Below are 23,745 nucleotides of genomic sequence, written 5' to 3' on the forward strand. Positions count from 1 at the left end.
TGCGGGAGTGCACCGGCACACACGGCGGCTTCGGCAATGATTTTGCGTGGAGGACCGTTCCAGAGATGCGGGCACCGTCAGCGGCAACCGCTCGTGGTTGGGCACAAGTAGAGTGTACTAGAACACGATTGTCTACTACACTCTAGGCACAAGGAACTGTGGGAGCAGGGAGCGCCGGCCGCGCATGGCTCGCACGCTTCAATCAAGGTAAACTGGTTACTGTTAATAGGCCACGGCGGCCGGGCGCTTTGGCTTTCTATGCTGCTGACGGTGCGTGAGCATTTTTAGAAAAGTACACTGCCACAACCCAGGAAGGATTATGGCGACGCCCAGGGCGTTCTCGTTGAACAGATGTCTGCATTCCTACTTATGTGCGCAGTAATGCACGCGTAAAAATACACAGTTGATGTAGACGTCTATTCTCAGGTGGTGGTGCGTGGTTTGAAGAAACGTAGGCAATAATCACATTTGGTGTATTGATCCTGACAGGTACACAAACTAATATGTATATGTATGTTATCCAAATGAGTCTAATGGAGCGGCATGTGTAAAGTAACCCCAATGACAGGGCGTGCAAGGACAACTAAATATTTCACCACTGAAATCACTAACTCATCACTAACCCATTCAAAGTAGAGTGGGCAGAGGCAGCCTAAACTGTGGGCAATGGTAGCACTACTGTCTTTGGTTATACATGTGTTTAAAACGTAATAGATTGCATGACTGGCCATCGATGTTCGCAACAAGAACCTACCCAGTCGACACAGTGAATTTGGCACAAGATTTACAAAATACATTTATAGTTTAACTTAAGGTAGAAAACGAAACCACTGCGACCTCTGCAGGTGGCTATGGAGTCACTCAGCTGTCACCTGGAGACTTGCGAGTTCCGCAGAGCACAGTGCCCGGACTGCGCTGCCCCGATGCTGGCATCCGAGTTGTCCACGCACCGGCGCGAGAGCTGCTCCAGGCGGATGGCACGTTGCAGGGGTGACTGCGGCTTGAACTTGGGCGCCGATACACAGGGTGACCGTGAGTGTGTCCGCGAGATGCGTTGCTGCATCACCAGGATGGAAGGCACGCTCGACACACTGCGCCAACAGATGGCGTACACGCTGCAGCAGCTGTTTTACGTGAACCGCCAGCTCCGACAGATAACTGCTCGAATGGACGCATTGTCTGCGCGCATGGCTGCACAACCCGAAGCTCCAGCTACACCAAAGGTATAAAATCTATTAATCCACTAATTCAATTGCTGCGTTAGTTAGGAAGATGACAGAGACGAGACAACGCGTAAACTCACAGCTAACTACCTATTAGCCTGACCAGCTGTTTGCAAAACGGTGAATGCAAACAGCATGACTGGTAGGAATTGGAAGCCGCAATATGAATAACGACTCTTACGGTACGTTGTGCACATCAAAAGACAGTGTGATGGGAACCGTGACATGACATAGAAAACACCTTGACCCCTGGCTTCCAAGTCTTCCTCGATCACACTTTGTGCATTTTAAGTCATTTTTCTCTTATCGGAGAGATCTTTGTTCGAGGTCCACTGAGAATCATTGGAAACTTTGTGTTTCCACGGTAAATTAGGCCAGACACGGAGTCTGAAGGATTTCCTTTGGGGAAAGTTTCACATGAATGAGCCTGAGTTCGGAAGAGAGTAAACACGGAACGTTAAGCCCGTTCTTAAAGTTAAGTGCACATGCAGCTGCCATCCCTCTTATTCAAAAATTTCGAAGCGCATTTTTATTGCTCCTACAGGCGATGCTCGGCAGTTACATTGTAAGATATCCAAAAGTGGCTATATCTGAGTCTTCATCAGAAAGCTACGTGCGTCTCCTAAATTCATGCTGCATCTACCAAGAAAGACCAACGCGCATACTACGAAAGGAATAGAAGCTTTATTCCTAAGTAAATTTTGCATGAAATATCATGAAAATGGCCTGTCACCTGATACTGCTGCGCATTTGTTTGCAGTTATGACGATGCTGTATTGTAGGAAAGTCTACACGGAAAGAATGTTACGGGACTGCTAAAAGAAAGTTAGAAATGCCGCCCAGGTTGAATGCAAGTGGCCCGCCAAAAACAACTGTCATAAAACTGAAACTTTAACAATGACAGTGGGAGCAAAGATAATTTGTTGTGGCACCATGGTGACGCCTTTGACAAACATCAGATAGTGGTTAGGGTGAATGGGGGAAAAGGGGGCGGAGTCCGCAGTCCAGGGCCCCTGTGATAGCGCTTGCGACGTCCATTGCCCGGTGGAAAAGCTTTCCTGAGTTCGAAAGAACTCCAGGCCTTGAGGGGGCGGTTCCGTAGCACCATTGCTGCAAATTCTGCGCATGAAACTTGGGTACGGATTGGAAGAGTGAGTGCGGGGCACTCCGCCATGACGTGATATTTCGTCGGGTCGGGGAGCCACCACAGCCAGGGCTGGAGTCTGGGTTGCATGTGGGGTATAGGACAATAGGAAATGGAGGCTATAGAAAGCGTTGGTTTGTGCCCGGCCGAGAGCCCTAGCCTTCGTTCGTGCAAAGGAATCATGGGATCGTGTGAAGGTGGTACGTTGAATTGTGTAATGTCTCGTGATGTCGCAGTATGTCACTCTATCTCTGTAGCGGGACAGCCTCGACTTCGTTGGTTACCTTACTGCATTAGAGCCGTCCCGAGGCTGAGAAAACCGGCGGTCGCAGGAGCACCTTCAATACCAGGAAGTGTAGCTGTTCACAAATAAAAGGGTTGCTACGTTTCAATTTATTCAGTAGAACCGGAGTTCTGTCGCACGAATCGTTGTTGCTTTGTGTATGTTGGGTGGCCGCAGATTTCCGCATTATTTTTAACATTTATACGGCTAGCTTGTTTATATTTTCATGTATATTGATTCACCCTGATATACTGGCTTATATAAAGGCAGTATATAAGGCGTTGAGTTATATAAGGCAGCTATACTGCCTCATATAAAGGCAGCATAGCTGCATTGTACATGTGTGTTATTTATTTTAGGTAGAGTTTGCGATCGTACATGAAACGGAAGCAATTATTGGAATCAATTAGGCAGTGTGAAATAGGTTATGCACAATATCGCAACATTTCTGAGCAGTTAGTGCATAATTTTGGAGCAGCTCACAGTCACTAAAAAATACATATCAAATATCCAACAATGTCTCTTTCAAGTTGCAGCAACAGTTCATTTCGCGGTTTTCTCAATTCTCGGAAGGCTGAGTTTCATTTTACACTTGCCTGAATTCCGAATTCTAAAAATTGGCGAACTATAGGCCCTGTTATGAATGCCATAAGTGGTATCCTTCGCCACATTGAGGAAATGGCTCACAGGTAAATTTCTCAGTGAATTCTTTGAATAGTATTTGCTCGGCACAGGAGGCACTATTATGATGAGAAATACAGGCTCTCAAAAGAATCTTGAGCCAACTTGCCATCAGGAAAATACTCTTGACCACTTTTTTTTTCAACGGCATATATCGTGCAGCTTCATTGCATGTTCTCAACATTACTACACGAACTTGGCATGGCTCTTGCTTTGCAGTCATCTGCATTGAGCCCACAACGCTGGAGTCAAAAACGTGGAAAGCACCTACCTGGGCGAAGCTTGTTTGAAAGCAAAACCAGCACTGGAGCCAGTGGATCATCCTCCATTGAATGCGCCGATCGCCTCTCCATGCCTACTTCACACAAGCACCGGTGGGAGTTGCCCACCGGTCCTGCTTTCCGACCTGTTGACCCACCGCAAAACGAACACGCAAGTACTCCTTCTAGTGATTATAGTGATAGAGTGACACACCCCAACCAGTGTACACAAAACTGCCATTTTTAAGGTGATAATTAGTATATCAGCAAACGAGGCACTCGGTCATGGTGTAAGCAATACATGTAGGTTAGTGCGCTTAGACCATGGCATACTTATGGGCACCATAATATACCGACATAAAATGTTTAGCTACACAGTTTTGTTTGGCGCTATACAAAGACTGTTCGAAAGTTTCAACAGAATTACTATAAACAATGCGCAACAAGAACACGGATGCATGCAATGAACAGCAACGACACAATGCTCGCAGGACTGAAGATAATCTATTTGGGTGCAGTCGTGATCTTTAAGTTGAAAAAGTGTAGTGTTACGGACCGAGAATATAATCAAATATACAGAACGTGACCATAAAATAAAATAACTATAAAGTTCATGCATTTAGACATCGATACCACATAGGACGATAAGGATATGTCGGATTAACCACTTAGAAACAATTTTAAAATATTGCCCTGACAGTGCAATTGATCTTCCTTTTTTTTCTCTCCAAGTGTGTGGCTATTCGCTGTATTTATCGCATCGTATTGTGTTGATTACCACTTGTCTACACTTGCCAACTCTATTTTATTATTATTTTTTGGTCATGTGATGCACAAGTTACTATATCAACGTTAGTGCAAGCGCCGTAATAAAGCTTTTTTCGGTTGTGAAAATGGGGAGTCCTTGCCGCCGTTGATTGCTTGTGTCCTCGTTCCATTTGCTCATAGTTTACAATCGGGTCGTTTATGTAAACACAACAGAAGTGAGTCGAGACAGCTTGACGAGCTGTAATAAGCTATTCGAGTTCATTTAAACACCATCGTGTCGCGTTGAGCGAGCATCGAGTGGGGCTTATAGCCGGCCCGGCTGCATGGCGTAGGTTGACTCAGCCTGACCCATTGCAGCACGATTGTAAACGCGGATGCGTCGAATCAGACAGCTCCGGGACTTGCGCGGGACCGCTGAGACGTCAGCGTTCTTATAGGCCGGCATTGGGAATGGTATCATGATAAGTCCAATACGAGCACTGTGTTTCGCAACCCACTTCATGTAATGCTAATAACTATAGTCTCGACTCTGCATGCCGCCATTGTTTACGCCCGTGAGAGGCGAGTTCCTGTAAGCACGGTCACCTGGGGGTCTATCATCCCGATATATTTCATCAATCCGCCCTCGTGGGGTTCATGTAAACAAAGCCAACGAATATCTTTAAGCTACACTCTCAGAAAGTTTTCACCTTTTGGGCTTTATCTTGTCCTCAAACAATAATCGGCATCTAACTTGCTTGTCTTTCCATTTTTTAATGCTGGACAGACCGGTCAAGAAAGGCATGTTCATTATGAACTTGACATACACTCTTGAGAGAAAAATAGTGAGCGAAGTATATGCAATGAAGACAGGGCAAGGCACTCCCCAAAGGGTGCGAACTTTTTTTTCTTAGTGTGTACAAACAGTATGCTGGCTCTTGCCCCACCACCCCATGAAACAGCCCGTTTCTATTTCTCTGAATGCCAGAGCTAGATTCCACGCACCTCTGTATTGAAGTGCTACTACATATACTTTCACGAGGAGCATATATGTGTGTACGCTGAGTTCGGGATGCGTATAAAGAAAATCAATTTATTTTATTACTTCATCCGAGATTATTTTGCCGATATTTGCAGGCACGACAGTGTGCGCCAGCATTCAAGTCACCTTCTGATCGAGGCCCCACGGCCAATCTCATCCACGACACTGACGGACAGAGCGGCCAGTCCCACTTCGAAATTTACGTTCCGCCAGAAATCAGTCGCTTCGAAGGAGGAGCATTCCTTCCCTTCACGGAGCCCCCCTTAAACCCAAACTCTACTGTCCGTACGGCAGGCCAAAAGCTACCTGTATTCACATTTGGTGCGGAACGTGCATCAGAATCATCATTGGCACCGAACATGTCTTCCGCTGCATTTCACATGGCGCCCCCGAAATCGGATACTTCTGCACGGCTTCGTGATTTCATCCTCTCTGAGACCCAGGCTGGAGCTCGCCCACCGACTATCTCACATTCTGCATCAATGAACACAACCGCGCCAGGAGAGGCGCAGACATCGACCTCCATTATGGAGCTGACCACCGAAATAGCATCGGAACTCCGTCTAGACCCAACCACTTCCAGTTCTGGAGTCGCTGGTGGCTGGCAGACTCTTCCTCCTGACATCGTCGCGATGCAGGCGGATAATTTACCTGCTAGTCCTCACACGCTGCCGCCCGCTCAGGTGACCCAGCGGAACGCCAGGGACTCCGGCATGTTGTACGGCCAATTTAGCGGCGATGATTGCTGCTTCTCACGCTTCGTGCAACGAATGAGGGAAAATGCATTACACGACGACAGTAGCGACTCGCCAGATGATGGGTGATGCACGCAGATACGAGTCATTATCGTGCCTTCCAAACGGGCTCCGTGGGTCACTTCTTCCGTCCTTTCAAAGTAAACTTCCTCCCCAACCAAATCTACTGTATTATCAGCTTGTTTTGGAATGGGCGATACATGCAGAATGACGATACCGTGCATTTCAATATATAGCCCTATAGGCTGATTGGTTCAATATACAGAAAAGGTGTGCGTCCTATAAAAGCATTTTAACGCGACAGCGTTAAGGGCCCCGTGTCGCAGAAAATCCGGTGAGGCATCCGCCACCGGCGGCGTTCTCAGTCAGAAAAAATCATGCCGAACCACAGCCACGCATTCCCTCGGTGTGGCCCACAGGCGTTACTGAACTCATTGAATTTCTCCAAGTAAAATTCGTGAGAAAATTCGTAAAGTACGACACACACACAACGTACAGACATGATAGCGTCGGATTGTAATTTGAATATATTAGAAAGTAATTTCAGTATACGAAAAAACGTAATTCTGTTACGCGGAAATTCAACCACTAACCTCTTTTCCCTAGCATACGGGGGTATGAACAACTGATGAGTCACCGCTTGTAGGCTCTGCCCTACGGGGTATGAGCCATTGCTCTGCCCCGTACAGCTGCCGGCATCGGCCCTCCATTGTTTTCTATCAGGCCCCATGCCGCCTAAAATCATAGGGTGTCGGCGTCAACGGCGCCCGATAACGCCATCGCGTTCCACTCTCAAAGACGAAGCTTAAGCGTCCTCCAATTTTTTAGGCATCGAAAAAAAATAAGTATTTGCATTTATTTTCGTTGGTAATTAAAAAACTGCACCGCATGAAATCTACTAAACTAAGCAGCTTGAGAGAGTGAGCGAGAATAAATTTTATGCAAAAGAGCACACAAGCGTAGGTAGCTCCTCCGCTCTACAGTGGGTGGTCCCCGCAGTCCAGGAGTCCAGCAGCCTTAGCTGCCCTTCTCGCTCGGTTAACCAGGTTGCGCTGGTCCGTCGAGTCAGAGCTGGACAGCGCTGCCTCCCAATGCCGTGTGGTGGGGTGTGTTATGGGTGCGAGTTGTAGTGTGTTTGCGCAAGCCCGCACCATGTTGTAAAGCGTTGCACATTGATCGCAGTGTGGGTATTTATAGGAATACAGCGCAGGGTGTATGGCGTGGTAGCTAGAGACTCCAATGTGGATATGTGTTTGTTTGGAGTTTTCGCCATATTACGGCTTCCTCTAGCATGAGAGCATTGTGAGGCGGCGGTATCGTTCTTTGTGAAATGCGATAGTGTTATAGGATGTGCGTCGAGGGTAATGGTATGAGCCCGGGATGGAACTGCTCGGCGCGGCCCTCTCGCGGCTGCCGGTGTGCATGCGCTCGGGCGTAGGCGTGTGCCTGTTGATTGTCGCATAAGGACTCGTGCCCCGCTGTCCACACCATTTGTGTGTATGGTGGGAGCTGATGCACTCCATTCAGAATGCGATGTGCAGCCCTGGAAGTTTTGGCACTGGAAAAATTTCTGCGTGCCGTCTGACAGTGCGTCAGCACGATGACATAATTCCAGTGCGGTCACGTCATGATAGTTAATGCTATCGCTCGTTCCTCTGCCGCCGTAGCGCTCGCTCTGGAAGCAGACGACGCATTTATTTCGTTCCCGTGATTGTCGACTACGCTGGTGACGAATGCGGTGCTTCTTGCAGTGCTGGCCGCGTCTGCGTACAAGACATTGGGGTAGTTTTGATACTTTCTCGTGAGCGCCTGCGCAAGGGCTTGCCGCCGTCCGATGTGGAAGTTTGGGTGCATGTTCCTGGGAATCGGTGAGACGTGTATAGTTTCTTGTATTTGTGTTGAGATTTTTTTCAGTGCACTGGTCTTCCGTACGGAACATCCAAGACGTTCCAAAAAGCAGTGTCCCGCTTTTTTTGCGTAGTAGCCTTTCCTTCTGGATACCAAGTAGGCCTCTATGATTTCCTGTGCGTTGTTGTACACCCCTGTCTCCTCGAGGCGAAAAGTAGCTGTTCCGGGTGGGAGTTCGAGCACTTAAATAAATTAAATTATGGGGTTTTACGTGCCAAAACCAGTCCGAGCGCTTGCTTAAATAGACCAGCCCATCTGGCAGCATAGAACACCATTCACACAAGCTACATACAAAACGCTGCTTTTCTAGAATTTTCGTGATGGCAGACAGAAATAATACAATTGAACAGCCTGCATCTATGTGGGCACGGGCAACATGAAAATTACGCGCATGTCATAGTAAACTATGTACACAAAGCACAGTTCTTTGTCAATAGACAAAGAAGTGCATGGCCCGAGGTTTATTCCACGGTAAACGCACCAAACATTTTGGCCGACCACATGCGGTTTTTGTTCTAAAAAGTCGTGGTCTCATAGTGACAACTTACTGTCCCCCCCAAAAGTGTTGTTTTGGCTGCCATTGTGTTTTCACGAAAGCGCCAAAAAACACCACTTGGGAATAATTATAAAAATATTTGTTTTTCATTGACACTCATTTTTCTTGAAATATTAGAAAAGCATTGTTTTCTTGCATGGCGTTTGGAGAACGAATTTGTTTAGTTTGTGATTTGTTTACAAGGGCAAAAGAAAGTAGAAATTCAACAAACACGAAATTGTTATAACATTTTCTATTGTCTGCAAAATCAGTTGTCACATTTTACAATAAGCTAGAATGCAAACAAGTAGAAAAATAACATTTGTGGTTCGAGAACACAGGAAAATTAACGAGAAATACCTTTAAAATCGCAAAAAAATTATGTAAGTCCTCATGTTGACCACACATTACGTAGTGAGGTGATCAAAGTAAAAATGTAATTCTAAATTCATTTGTTAGCCAAACTAACTAATATTTATATACGAGAGCTTTTTCATAAAACTTTTTCTTTTAGGTGAGCAAATTATTTTTATGTAGAGCACCCAATTACCTGGCTTCTCTTTGCAATTGTACTTCATCCCACAGAACGAACACCCGCCAGGTATGCCGCATCTTTTTATGCTCCATGTGCTCATAGTCGGTGTCGCGCGCAGTAATGTCTCAGTGTAAAATTATGGATGGATGCAGACTACTCGCAAAGTCGGAATAGACGTGTTTAGTGTGTCGTGGTTGAGATTATTCCAGCCGTAGATTACTCATTTTTTGGCACTCTTTCGAAAACTGGTGGCTTTCTTCTCTTGCGTACAATTGACCAATTATTGACCGCAATTTCTCATAAGTGGACTCACACCGCCAGCACCAAGTGGACTCACACCGCCAGAATTTCCATCGGAGCTCTCAGGTCGCTAGGCTCACATTGAACATCACCTTCGTACCCCGAGGCTTGAGGTTCCGAAGTCGCTGCTTTGGAAGCACTGTAGCATTGCCGGCTGCATTTCTGGCGCAGTCGCCTTTCGGGAAAAATCATGAGGGGAGGATGTGCGAGTACAATCAGCTGTTGAGATCAAAGTCAATGTTTATTGAATAACAGTGTATACAAATACGGTTGTTAGGAGCATGGAAGAAAAGCACAAAAATACGTTTCACGGGCTCTCTACCCCCTGAAAAAATTCACATTGGCAACATTAGCGATCGCACCATTTACACAATGATTGCATAGAGCAACGAAAGTACATGTTATCAGAAAAAAACACACACACAATGCAAGTACATCATATCTAAATAAAAGGGAAACGCAAGTGCATAGTATTAAAAGAATGAAAAGTCTTGTCTGTTTAGAAGAAATGGCAATTCGTAACGTATAATTTGGTCACCGTTTTGCGTTAGTGAGGCAAGAGTGTGCCAGATTTTTTGGTTACTGCTGTATATTGTATGACGTTCTCTGAGACAAGCTAACCTGTCAAGATAGCCAGAGTTTCCCTTTTGCACCCTGTTTATGAGCAAAATGTAAAAATCGTGCAGCTTTTTTTATTCCAAGAGAGGCAAAGAGAGGCGAAAAGTAGCTGTTCCGGGTGGGAGTTCGAGCACTTAAATAAATTAAATTATGGGGTTTTACGTGCCAAAACCAGTCCAAAAGCTTCGAATCTCGTATTGTTTTCTTTGCAAGAAAAAGAGCTTCATTGTATTGGTCTGAGTTGTGGAAGCCCAAACCAGGTGACAGTACGTAATACGAGAAGGAAAAAGGGAGTTTTATACCAGCAATTTAATATTTTCAGGAATAAAGGAGCGTCATCTGGTAAGAATGCCAGCAACACAAGCAAGTTCAGTAGTGACCCTATCGATATGAGTAATCATCATCATAATCATCAGCCTCTATTTATGTCCACACCAGGACGAAGGCCTCTCTCCGCTATCTCCAATTACCCGTCTCGCGCTAGCTGATTCCCCAACTTGTGCCTGCAAAAGTCCTAATTTCATCACCCCACCTAGCTTTTTGCCGTCCTCGACTGCGCTTTCATTCTCGTGGTATTCATTCTGTAACTCTAATGGCCCACCGGTTATCCATCCTAGGCATTAGATGTCCTGCCCAGATCCATTTTTTTCTGTTAATGTCGATTGGGATATTGGCTATCCCCGTATGCTCTCTGATCCACACCTCTCTCGTCCTGTCTCTTAACGTTATGTCTAAAAATGCCTAACATTTTTCGTTCCATCGCTCTTTCTGCGGTCGTAAACTTGTTCTAGAGGTTTTTTGTTAACGTACAAGTTTCTGCCCCATATATTAGCACCGGAAGAATACACTGATTGTACAGTTCTTTTCAACGGCAGGGGTAAGCTCCCCAGTCAGGATTTGGCAACGTCTACCGTATGCATCCCAACCCAATTTTATTCTTCTGTAAACTGCCTTCTCATGGTCAGAGTCCTCTGTGAGCAATTGGCCTAGATAAACGTACTCCTTTACATACTCTAGAGGCTGACTGGCGATCCTGAATTCTTGTTTCCTTGCCAGGCTAATTGAACATGACCTATCTTTTTTGTATAATAATCTTCAAGCCCAGTCTTACACGTTCTCGGTTAAGGTCCTCAATCATTTGTTGTAATTCGTCCCCATTGTTGCTGAATACGACAATGTCATCTGCAAACTGAAGGGTGCTGAGATATTCACAGTTGATCCTTACTCCTAAGCCTTCTCAGTCTCAGAGCTTGAATACTTCTAAGGACGCAGTGAATAGCATTGGAGCAATTGTGTCTCCTTACCTGACCCTTTTCTGGATAGGTAACTTTCTACTTTTCTTGTGGAGAACCAAAGGGGCTGTGGAATCTTTGCAGATATTTGCCAATACATTCACGTATGCCTCCCGTACGCCTTGATTACGCAATGCCTCTATGACTGCTGTATCTCTATACTGAATCAAATGAATTTTCATAATCTATGAAAGCCATATATAGAGGTTGATTGTACTCCGCATATTTTTCGATTACCTGATTCATGACATGGATATGATCCATCGTAGAATTTCCCTGCCTGAAGCCAGCCTGTTCTCTTGGTTGACTGAAATCAAGTGTTTCCCTGATTCTATTGTAAATTATCTTATTGAATATTTTATACAATACTGATAGGAAGCTAATGGGGTCTATTATTCTTCAATTCTTTTAGGTCTCCCTTCTTATGGATTAGTATAATGTTGGTGTTCTTCCAGCTCTCTGGTACACTTGAAGTCGTGAGGCATTGAGTATAAAGGGCCGCAAGCTTTTCAAGCATGATATCTCCTCCATATTTCATTAAATCGACTGTTGTGGACGTGCCCCGGTCTAAACCAGATACGAAGGTGCTACCTGCAAACGGTTGGCTTTTATCCCACGTGGCCACCGGACTATGATTCTTGGCTCTATGGAAACAACCATTGAGCGCTATTGATGTTCATCGCCGAAACCGGCCTACATTCCTGTATTTAATAGTTTATGCCGTTGGGCGAACTTTCGAAAAAATTACAACTTCTCCAGCAGCTTTTCCCCTGGTCTTGTCTCACAAGGCCCTTCTAATTTCATCGCTATATAGTTAAAGAAGCCTCTGTACCCTGTTCATCACTCCTTCGAATGAAAGTAGCTTGGCTGCTCTGGGCACTGTACAGGTCGTTATAGATTTATTCCGCTGCTTTTACTATGTAATCGAAATTGCTGATGAAATTACACTGCTTATCTTTCAGTGCATACATCTTGCCTTGTCCTATGCCGATGTGAGTATTCATCATCAGCCTATATTTTATGTCCACTGCAGGACGAAGGCCTCTCCCTGCGATCTCCAATTACCCCTGTCTTGCGCTAGCGTATTCCAACTTGCGCCGGCAAATTTCCTAACTTCATCACCCCATATGGTTTTCTGCCGACCTCGACTGCGCTTCCGTTGTCTTGGTATCCACAATGTGGTATTCCACATTAAATGTTGCTCAAATATAACTCCTAGATCTTGCCTGATGGAGCAACAACAATGCAAGCATTTCCAAAGTCTAAATCAATGTCGATGTTTACCTTATGATTTCTGAATTCAAAAAAGCACTGCCTCGGTTTTGATAGTATTAATTACTACACAGTCTGATTTGCTCCATGCATTTAATTTACTTAGCGTAGTGCTTGCTGGTGCGCTAAATCTTCTGCTTCTGTCGAGGCATTGACCAAGCTGGTGTCGCCCTCATGGATTGTAAACCGTGTTTTCAGGTCAATGTTTACCATGCCGTTTAAGTAAAGCTTAAATTTGCGTTCCCCTATATTACTTCCTTGGGGTACACTTGATGTGAATGCGGCATCCTCCGAAGCTTCATTATTTATTGAAGCCCTCTGGCTGCGAAATTTCTGATAGCTATTAATTAAATCTAAAGATGCGCTCCTGAATCCTATATTTCAAGTTCCTTCAAGAAAGTTTAATTACTTATCCGATCGAATGCCTTTGAAACATCCAAGAATATCTCGAGTGTTAGTAATTTACGTTCAATTGCATTTGGAAGAAATTTCTTTTTTGTGTTAGGAGCGCCAGCTCAGTGGAAAGCCCTTTCCGGAAGCCGAACTGAGTTTTTGTTATTATGCTGTACTTTTCATAAAAAGATACCAAGCAATCATTAATGCTACGAGGTTTCAGAAAATAAAAACAGGGAGAAACGAAATGGGCGTGTAGTTGGTTGGATTATTTCTAGCTCCGCCCTTGAAAAGGACAATAATCACGGCTAGTTCCGTTCGTTTTGGAAACGTCCCACGCATACAAATTACGTTGTATATGTGACTGCATGTGGACATGGCCAATTATAACACGTACTTAACTGGTCGAATTTGTAAGTCGTCAATGTCGCAACTCCTCACGTTGCGGGAACTAGAAAACACACGGAACACTTCTTTGGAGTAGTCGGTTTTAATAACGCATGTTCTCTGCACTTTGCTTGAAAATAATCCAAATAACGTATATCAGGAGAACTGTTAACTAATAAGACAAAGAAATAGTTAAAACTATCACATAGTAATTTCCCGGAGGTTGCTACGCCTTCTATATCTATTTCATGAGTAGCATGTGACCACACCAGTCCGCGATCAAGTGTCAGATTCAGCTTCTGCCATACAGCATCACTGCGTTTGAGGGTTTCTCTATTTCTCTATTCAAGAGATTAGGACGGTAATTCCGTTTTGATTGCCTGAGAAAGCTTGCTACCTTATTGAGAATTTTCTAACTCACTTAAATCATTGAGATCGCGAGTTTGAATAAAGCGTTTTTAAGGGGCATCTTTTTGCTTTATTAAACCCAAGGCCGCAATTGTTAGCCATGGTTTTCTTGCCTTTTTTAGGACGTAGCACCTTATAAGTGAAATACTGTAAACATGCTTACTCAAAAATATAATGTCGTTATAGGCATCATTAAGGTCACTCTGTAGCAATCAAGCAATCAAGTTTCCCAGGTTATTCTTGCTAAATAATTGCGAAACTGTTAAAGACTGCGAGGATTAATTTCTTGAAATGTTATAGTACCTATAGATTTATTACTCGCAGATGCCGAACATTCTTTTGCTATCAGAAATATTGCCATCTCATCACTGATGGCACTGCTAATTACAATAGTACGAAGGAAGGAAGGAAAGAGTGGAGAAGGAAAGGCAGGGAGGTTAACCAGTTCAGCACAACCGGTTTGTTAACCTGCACATGGGAGCGGGATGAGGGGGAATGAAAGATTGGGAGGAGAGAGAGAGAGAGAGAGAGCACATAACAAAGCACACTCATCGTCAGTCACTGTCACAGCCGTTTGTCCAAGCCCGTTTCCTTTAAAAACCTAAGTAGTCCCTTCGTCGCCTTCAGCTGCGATGTCTTCTGTCGACGACACGTGAGAATCGTTTCAATTGACATTGGTCGATTGTCCTGGTGTGCTAGAACGGACGCCAGGGACTGTCTCGGAAGATTATATTCAGGACAGCCGCATAGAATATGTTCTAGCGTCTCCACGCAAAGACAGGCATTGCAAAAAGCATTGTCCGCCATTCGACCGAGAAATAAATAAGATTTCGTGACTACCACTCCTAGCCATAAGCGATAAAGCATATTGGCCTCTTTTCGGCGGAGTCCAGTTGGCATACAGAGATAAATCAAAGAGGGCAGGTGGTAGCGACGATTGCTCCGGTTGGTCTGGCTGCTTGGTGTGCACCATAGAGAGAGCGTGATCTCCTGTGCAAGCACTCGAAGTCTGCTAGCTGCGTCGGAGCGTGAGAGAGGTATGGCCTCTTCCTGTGTGTCATCAAGAGCTGCCCGAGCGGCATTATCGACGTTTTAATTCCCTATGACGCCGCAGCGACTTGTAAGCCACTGAAAAGTCACGTGGTGTCCTTTCTCATGTCATGTATGGAGTAGGTATCTAATATCGAATACGAGCTGTTCGTATGCCCCCCCCCCCCCCCCCCACGCAGAGCTGATAGCACAGATTGTAGGGCTGCCTTTGAGTCACTGAAGATTGACCATTGTCGACGTGACTCCCGATTGACGAAACGAAGTGCAGCGCGAAGAGCAGCTAGTTCCGCAGATGTCGATGGGTGGTCAGTCCTGAAGCTAATGGTAATAGCTCTTGCTGGGACAACCACAACACCACCGGACGTACACTGGAGGTTTGTGGAACCATTAGTATAAATATGTACACTGTCCGGATACCTCTTGTGTAGAAGAAGCAGAGACAGTTGTTTCAGCACAGGTGACGATAGCTCAGATATTTTCTTGATTCCTGGTACACTGAGATGTACTGTGGGGCTAATAAGACACCAAGGGGGCATCGATGAATAGATGCAGCGGTGAAGCCCGAGTGAAGTTTCTCGTTGAACTTGATAATAGTTTTAGAGAACGATGCTTGGCGCCTGTCTGAAGGTAGTGTTGCAAGGTGGTGATAGGGGGCACGTGCAAAATGTCTGATGTGCGTTCTCAGGGCTTCCACCGTAGTGTGAGTTTGCATCGGGTGGTCCCGAGCAATCGCAATAGTTGCCTCTGTTGACGTGCATCTGGGCAAACCAAGGCAAACTCTGAGTTCTTGAGCTTGTTCTGCCTGCAGAACACGAATATTTGTCTGGCAAGTGTTGTTCAGTACAAGTAGACTATATCTGTTAAAACCGAGAAAGAGAGCTCTGTAGAGTTTCAGCATTGAGTCTACTGACATCCCCCATGTCTTTCCTGTCACTTCCTGTCACCCACTTCTGCACCAAACGTAACTCCTCATCTTCGGCCGTATAGCGCTCCAGTTGTTTGGCTGACAGCACTCTACTGTCCAAACCGGCGGTGAGAAGTACGTACTCACAGTCATCAGCGCCGTCCTCGTCTCCGGACACTTCCCTGGAAGGTGCTGCCCGTGGCAGGCGGCTGAGTGCGTCCGCCGGAACATTCGCCTTGCCGTCTTTGAACTTGACGATGTAGGAGTACGCGCTCAACTGGAGGGCCCACCGTTGTATGCGGGCGGCCGCCATGGCTGGAACCGGCTTATCTGGATTGAAAATGCTGACTAAAGGCTTGTGATCAGTAAGGAGTGTGAAATTCTTACCCAACAAATATGCCCGGAATTTCGCTACTCCAAACACTAATGCCAGGGCTTCCTTTTCAAGCTGTAAATATTTCCGCTCTGCGTCCCTGAGTATGCGGGAGCGGAAGCCAATGGGTCGCCTCATCCCCTCAGCTGTGCCGTGAGAAAGAACGGCTCCAATTCCGACTGCTGAAGCGTCACATTCTAGTACCAACGGTTTGTCCGGGTCGTAATGGGCAAGAAACTCTGCTTTCCTTATCAGTGCTGTGACCTCTTCGAACGCCTGCTGCTGAGCAACGCCCCACTTCCACTCCGTTCTGGCGCGCAATAGTTCGTACAAAGGTGCAAGGATCGTGGCTGCCTGCGGTAGAAACTTTTGGTAATAGGTGACAATACCCAAAAATGACCTTAACTCGGGCACTCCCGTGGGTGTCTCGACGTCCAGAATAGCCTCAAGATTTTCCCTCTTGGCATGCACGCCTTTATCGTTGATTTTGTAACCCAAAAAATCAACCTCATTCTCACGAAATCTTGACTTCTCCCGATTCAGCCGCACCCCGAACTCGCGGAATCTTCCCAGCACTGGGCGTACGGTGGCGGCATCATTCCGCTTTTCTGCAATGATTACGTCGTCTAAATAGACCTGCACCCCAGGCAGCCTTTGTAAAATTGTTTCCATGCGTTGCTGAAAGAGCGCTGGCGCAGAGGCTACTCCAAACGGAAGGCGGGTGAAGCAAAAAAGGCCCTTCTGCGTATTCACCGTCGTGAGCAGTTGCGATTCTTCGTCTAACGTAATTTGATTGTAGGCGTCCCGGAGATCAATAGTTGTAAAAACTTCGCCGCCGTTCAACGTCGCCATGATGTCCTCAAGGCGCGGGAGAGGATACTGGATCGTGTGGCAGGCTTGGTTGACAGTAGTTTTGAAATCGCCGCATAAGCGAATGTTCCCGTTTCGCTTTACCACCGCCACCACGGGTGCCGCCCACTCCGAGTGTGCGACCGGGGCAAGAATTACATTTTCAACTAATCGATCAATTTCGGCATTCAATTTTGAGCGTAACGCGTACGGCACCTGCCGCGCTTTACTCAACCGAGGAACAGCATCGTCACGCAATGGCAAACGGGCGGGCGGTCCCGTTATGCGCCGTAACTCGCGTTGAAACACATCAGAAAATTCTTCTAACAAGAACTCAACGGCATTGCCAACTTCACGAATGGCTGCACTCTCACCTTCTTGCGTTGCGCTGAGCACCGGCTCCCCAAGAAGGTCCAGCGCTGTCATGACGTCCCGGCCACACAAGTTCGGCCCGGAACACCCCAGCACAGCTAATGTGGCTTTTGTGGTCTTCGAACCCAAGGAAACATCGAGCTTTAACTGGCCGCGCACCGGCAGTGGTCCAAGGAAGCATGACAACTTGAGCGGCGATTCCTGCAGGTTCGGCCAGGCATCTTGATCTGTACGTAGGTGGGCCAAGTGATGATAGAAACCGGGGACCCTGTGTTCAACTGCATCTTGATCGCTATTCCATTCCAAAGGAGAGTGCGCATTATGGCCTTTACGGTGTGAATGTTTCCAACAAGATTATCTGTCGTTTCAACGAGGAACAGAGCTTCTGCACCCGGATCGTTGCTGTTTCCTGCTGATGGATGCACAGCGTTAATTTGCTGGTGTGGCCACGTTAACGGTTCTCTCGTTCTGCTGTCTGCTTGTCCGGGACACATCTTGCGAACATGACCACGCTGCTGGCACTGGTAACACTTCGACGAGCGGAACCGGCAGGTTCTTGAGTCGTGCCCTGTTTTTCCACACCTGAAACATGGTGGCGTGGCCTCCCGACTTTCACCTCGTGCATCCATGTTTCTCAACACGTGTACGCCTTCGTCTTCAGGCGGAGTCCTCAGCGTCTTCACGTTTTCTTTCGCCATTTCCACTGCTAAAGCGATTTCCTCTGCTTCGCCTCTTGTTAAGGATGATTTCGCAAGCAGTTGACGACGTACTAAGTTATCTTGCAAGCCACAAACTATCCGGTCCCGGAGCATCCTGTCAAGTGAAGTGCCGAAGTTGCAGGTATCCGCCAATTGCCGAATGGCTACAAGAAAATCTCTGACTGGCTCTTCTGGCATCTGGTTGCGTGAGAAAAATTTGTAGGATTGGGCTATTTCATTCCGCCTGGGCGAAAAATGCTTCTGCAGTATGTCGAGTGCTTCTTTGTATGACAGCTCGTTCACCTTTGTTGGCGCGCAGCGTCCACTGACGACGGCCACAGTGTGGGTGCTGAGTCCTGCTACGAGCAATGCTCGCTTCTTCTTTTCTTCCGTGATGCCGTTGCCTTCGAAGAAAGCTTCTAGCCGCACTAGATATGCCGGCCAGTGGTCCGTAGCTTCCTCTAACTGTGGTGGGCTTGCGTATCCGGCCATGGCTACCGGGGTGTCGCTGGTGGGGCGGCAGGCTCATCCCATCCTCGTCGCCACTGAAGTGACCACGTAATCCCAAGCAGAGCAACCGAGCAAAGAACGTTTATTGCGGGTGTCGCGTGCAATATATAGCACACAGCAAGAAAGAGGGGAAGGGACAAAATAGAGAACGAGGGTAGAAAGTGATTACATCAGGTGCCCAGAATCATAGGGACGCGCGGTGCATGACGATATAACACCTGTCATGTATTTAAACAACTGGGAAGTTGCTGTCAGGCGCCGTTTCATGTAGGCCACGTGTGGGCTCCAACAGAGGTCTCGGTCAATTATTACGCCAATAAACCTGTGGGTTCTGACATAGGTAATGGTCCGCCCATTGATTGAGATGACATAAGGCGTCATTGGTTTGCGAGTAAATGCCACTAGTGCGCATTTTTCTGGTAATATGCTGAGACCTTGTTTACACAAGTAGCTCGCTGTCAAAGTTGCTGCTCTTTGAAGCTGCGCACGTATCTGAGGACGTGTGACTGTCGAAGTCCAGACACAGATCTCGTCTGCGTATATTGAAATCTTGATGGTAGTTGGTAAGTATTCAGCAAGTACAAGAAGAGCGAGGTTGAATAGCGTCGGGCTGAAGCACCGCCTTGAGGAATGCCTCTGCGCGTATAGCGTCGCGTAGTCGGGCCATAGTCAGCTAACACAAAGAATGATCTTGCAGATAGGTAACTTGCAATCCACAAAAAGACTCGACCACCTAGGCCAACCGTCGCAAGAGCATCGAGAACGGCCTCATGTAATACGTTATCGTATGCGCCTTTCACATCTAAGAATAAAGCTGCAGATAAACGCTTACGGGACCTTTCGTGCTGAACATACGAAACGAGGTCAACTACAGTGCCGATGGAAGAGCAGTCACGTCGGAAACCAGCCATGGAATTCGGATAAATCTTGTAGTGTTCAAGGTACCATTCTAGGCGGCCAAGGAGCATCCGTTCCATTATCTTGCCTACACAGCTGACCAGCGCTATTGGGCGGTAAGAGGTGAGCTCGAGTTGAGATTTGCCCTGCTTCAAGAGTGGCACCAGGCGGCTTACTTTCCATTCGTCAGGAACGTTTACCTCCTGCCATGAGGAGTTGTAAAGGCTCAACAATTCTCTCCGTGCAGATTCTCCAAGATAGCACAAGGCTCGGTATGATATACCATCTGGACCCGGAGATGAAGGGCGCCTGCAGAGAGCTAGTGCCGCCTCGAGCTCCTCCATTGTAATAGGAAGGTCCATGCGGCAATCACGGGAATGGGGGACGTCAGCTCGGGCTGGAGGATCTGGACGAGTCGCTTGGTCGGCGATCCTCGCACAAAAGTCTTCTGTGACATCGATGTCTTGCCGCCCTTGGAAGAGCGCGAGTGCCTTGAATGGAAAACGCTGTTGCGAAAGGCAACGCAGACCTTGCACCGTTTTCGAAATGTGAGACAGTGGCTTGCGGGGCTCTAGTGTCTGGCAAAACGTTGCCCAACGTTCCGATGCTAATCTATTCATGCGACGTTGGATCTTCTTTTGCATCCTCCTGGCGGCGCTAAGGTCATGGATTGATTTCGTACGCCGATATCAACGTTCTGCCCGGCGACGAAGTGCTCGTAGTCTCTCTAATTCTATGTCGAAGTCGTTTCGCGTGGAAGAGATCGTCATCATGCGGGTGACGTTTTGCATCGTACTTTTGTTTCCTCTAACCCAGTTGACGGTAGGGCCTCGCGGCAAGCATCTTCCATATCAGATTTGAAGGTGGCCCATTGAATGGCCCTAATGGTCTTCCGTGGATCAGATCTAGACGACAAGCCTTTGATGCTAAGATAAGTGGGAATGTGATCACTCCCATGCGTTTCAATGTCTGAAAACCACTTCACACATTTGGCGAGAGTTGGAGACGAAAGCAAGGTCGAGGCAGCTGCCGTATGTGACGCCTCGAAGAAAGGTGGGGCTACCATCGTTCAGGAGAGTAAGGCCATAGTTGTAGGCGATGCTTGCTAATCTTCGTCTTTTTGCATTGGTTCTTGTACTTCCCAATGCCGGATGGTGTGCATTGAAATCTCCTAGGATGACCCATGGGGCAGGACACACACTCAATATATCTGCTAATCTTTTCGTATCAATATTGCTTGAAGGCGATATATACACGCCTATGGGAGTAAACAAGAGTGGGAACAAGAGTAGCAACGTGGGATGGTGTACAATCCCCCTTGAAAATTACTTTTACGCAGGGCGTATTCCCAAGGCGGCGCACTTGCGTAATGATAGTGCCCTCGGTAGCCGGCTTGATGAGGCTAGGTAAGTCATCATTGGGAATGGCAATGTCGATGTCATAAATTACACCGGCTATGGATGTATCGTCGATCGGAATAAAGGGGCGCATTTTGATGCCTCCTAGTTCCGTGATTGCTTGAAGTTTTCCAAGCGCACTCACGTTGTAAACGTCTATGGCGAGTATATTCTTCCGTGGATTTTTTATGATGTCTTTAATTTGATCTGGCACCGCACATTCCAGAAAAATGGATAGGGCTTGCCTGTTCAGCAGTCGCAGGTTGCTTGAGGGTTCTTCCGGCATAAAGATGATGACGTGTGGCCAGCGCGCAGGCCTTAACTTCATAGTCGTTGTACTCGCAGGAGTTGACGGCGATGTGTTTATTTTTATTTATTTATTTATTTTGGATACCCTAAAGGCCCAGAAGGGCATTACATAGGGGGGAGGGGGGGTGTTGAAACGGGAATAACAATGTAGTCGGACTGCAGGTGAAAATGGCAATTCAGTGGACACAAGAATGCAAGTTCAAATATAGCATATGGTGAACAGAAACTAAAAGCAACAAGGTATAATACTAACACAAAGGACAAGTCCACATTGTATCCTAGAAATACAATGTAAAAATATAAAATATAAAAACAATGTATAACATACAGTCAGTTCAGTGTAAAAAAGAAATGCTTTTCAGGTACGATCATGGCAGCACTTAAAGAACAATGCGAGCATCAGGTGGATGACTTTTGTGTGAGGTGGATTTGTGTCAGTTTCTAATGAAAACGCCAACTCTTACTATATACAAAAAGGAAACTATTCTGAAATGCCTTGACGTTCAAGAAAGGATTGCAGCGCCGACAGAAAAGATTGAGGATCATTGATAGTGGCAATGCTAGATGGCAATGAATTCCATTGATCTATTGATAGTGCTAGAGGTGAGTTCCGGTATTTTTCAGTATGAGCGAAAATTGGTTTGACTTTGTATGCGTGGTCTAATCTAGACGATATGTGATGCGCTGGAGAAATATGTGAGTGGGAAAATGACGTGTTGCTATGGAACATAGTGTGAAAAAATGCTAATCGGGCATATGTTCTGCGCATGGCGAGTGATGGCATTTTGAGGGAGTCTTTCAGTTTGGTGACGCTTTGGAATCGCGAGTAAGATGACAGGATGAACCGTGCGGCTTTGTTTTGGACCGCTTCGAGATGGTTAGTCCAGGTGACGATCTTTCTCTTCGCCCTCTTGCTCCGGACGGGTATCAAGCTGTCGTCGGATGAGTCGTCTTCCGACATAGAGTACAGCTCGGTGTCTTCGGTGTCACTGGGGGAGCGAACTCGCTTCCTTGCGGTTGACGGCCATGATGACTGCTGGCCAGGCGGGTCTCTGGAATGCTCCGCGTCCATGGCCGCAAGACGGGGAGGCACCTCGAAAGGCGAAGATTTCCCAAAAATTGGGAGCACAGGGACAAGTGTTGTTCTTGTTGTTGTTCTTGTTGTTGTTGACTTGAGTGGTTGTGTCGCATACCCACAGTGGGGGATCGGCCATGAATCGGGTGGTTATATTCGGTGCATAAAAACAAGGAAATTAACGAATAGAATACTGGAGTTTAGAAAGGAAGATTTTGTGAGAGGAGAAGAAAAAAACTAATTATTAATAGGTTAAAAAAGAAGTAAATGAATAAAAGGTAGGAAAGGTGACAATAAATTGAGCATGGTAATCGATTTGATTCAATGAGATAATTTTGGATTGCCAAGCAAGCATTTCTGTGGCTGAACCCAACAATAGAGGCTCTAAAGGATAGAATTACAGGTTCCGATAAATCTAGGCCAATATAGCAAAGCGGAATTTCCAGTAGTCTTTTCCTTATTGCAGAAAAACGCCTACAAGACAACAAGAAATGGCCTATTGTCTCCGCTTCGCCACAGAATGAGCACAATGGTGAGGGGACCAGACCAGACCTGTGTAAGTAAAAGTTTAACGTAGGGATACGGCAGCGCAGCCTCGTGATGGCCACTTCAATTTTCCCGCTTTGGCAAAAGTCTCTGTGCAAAGGGTATAGCAGATGTCTGCATTCCAAAGAATTAGTTAGAGCAGAGCCTGACACTGCCTGCATAATGACACTCCTGCGAAATCTAGCAACAGTGACATGAACAGTCGAAGGACAATACGGAAAAATTGGTCCGGTTATCGATGCCTTGGCTAGTGAATCTGCTATTTCATTTATAATAAATCCTTTATGGCCAGGCACCCAAATTAAACGAAAACTTCTCAAATAACCAGGTATCAATGAATGAAACGTCCTCAATACGCGAGAGTCACAAGAAGCAGTGAGGGATGAGCACAATGATAATGAATCAGTGACTATCACAGCAGACGTAATTGATGGCTCTAATTTGCGTAGAGCCAGCACACCGACATGAATTCGGGTAAACATATGGGTATAAAATGTGGCAGCCGAAGATAAAATGTCCACTCGAGAATAGGGGAAAATATACCAACACCTGATTTTTCCTCACATTGTGAGGCATCTGTCGCAATAAGGACGTTTGTTTGCAGGCTCTGCAGATGATCTTGTTATTACAAGATCATCTAGAATGCTATGTGGAAGTAATTTTGAATTATTAGAAAAGATGTCATCGAATTGAATATCAGTGGTAACAGATCTGTCGGGAATCGGAAGTACATCACAGATGCGCACGTCCAAAGGGTCAAGTAAATGTTGCGTGGATGTAATTTGGGGAGTATGTGAACGCGGCCAGTTTACACGAAAAAAAACAATCAGGTTGGGAAATGAATATTGTTTGAGAACGTCGTACCGGTGATTCGTAAATTCTCAAAAACGTTTGTAGTGTCAAAAGACGGAACCTACACGAAAGAGGAGGAACACGGGATTCGAGATAAAGAACCGAATTTGCAACAAATTTAGGAAGCCCT

At 46.3% G+C, this 23,745-nt stretch overlaps 2 protein-coding genes across 2 annotated transcripts in view; one reads left to right on the top strand and one right to left on the bottom strand.

The window, feature by feature from the left end:
• The window catches only part of LOC125946141 (uncharacterized), a 29,405-nt gene extending 23,201 nt beyond the window's left edge, over nt 1–6,204 (top strand). The window contains exons 3-5 of the mRNA XM_049668637.1: nt 846–1,223; nt 3,551–3,763; nt 5,476–6,204. Of these exons, the coding sequence (XP_049524594.1) occupies nt 846–1,223; nt 3,551–3,763; nt 5,476–6,204 (1,320 nt within the window). The remainder of the gene's footprint in view (nt 1–845; nt 1,224–3,550; nt 3,764–5,475) is intronic.
• Nucleotides 6,205–17,474: 11,270 nt separating this feature from the next.
• Nucleotides 17,475–18,521, bottom strand: LOC119456528 (uncharacterized). The gene has a single exon (XM_037718356.1). The coding sequence runs from the start codon at nt 18,519–18,521 to the stop codon at nt 17,475–17,477; it is 1,047 nt and encodes a 348-aa protein (XP_037574284.1).
• Between the last annotated feature and the right edge of the window lie 5,224 nt (nt 18,522–23,745).

Source organism: Dermacentor silvarum, chromosome 6 (assembly GCF_013339745.2).
Source record: "Dermacentor silvarum isolate Dsil-2018 chromosome 6, BIME_Dsil_1.4, whole genome shotgun sequence".
Classification (NCBI taxonomy): Eukaryota; Metazoa; Arthropoda; class Arachnida; order Ixodida; family Ixodidae; genus Dermacentor; species Dermacentor silvarum.

What these genes read in the sequence shown, in the direction of transcription:
- LOC119456528 (XM_037718356.1), bottom strand. Translation starts at nt 18,521, where the DNA reads ATGGCCGGATACGCAAGCCCACCACAGTTAGAGGAAGCTACGGACCAC.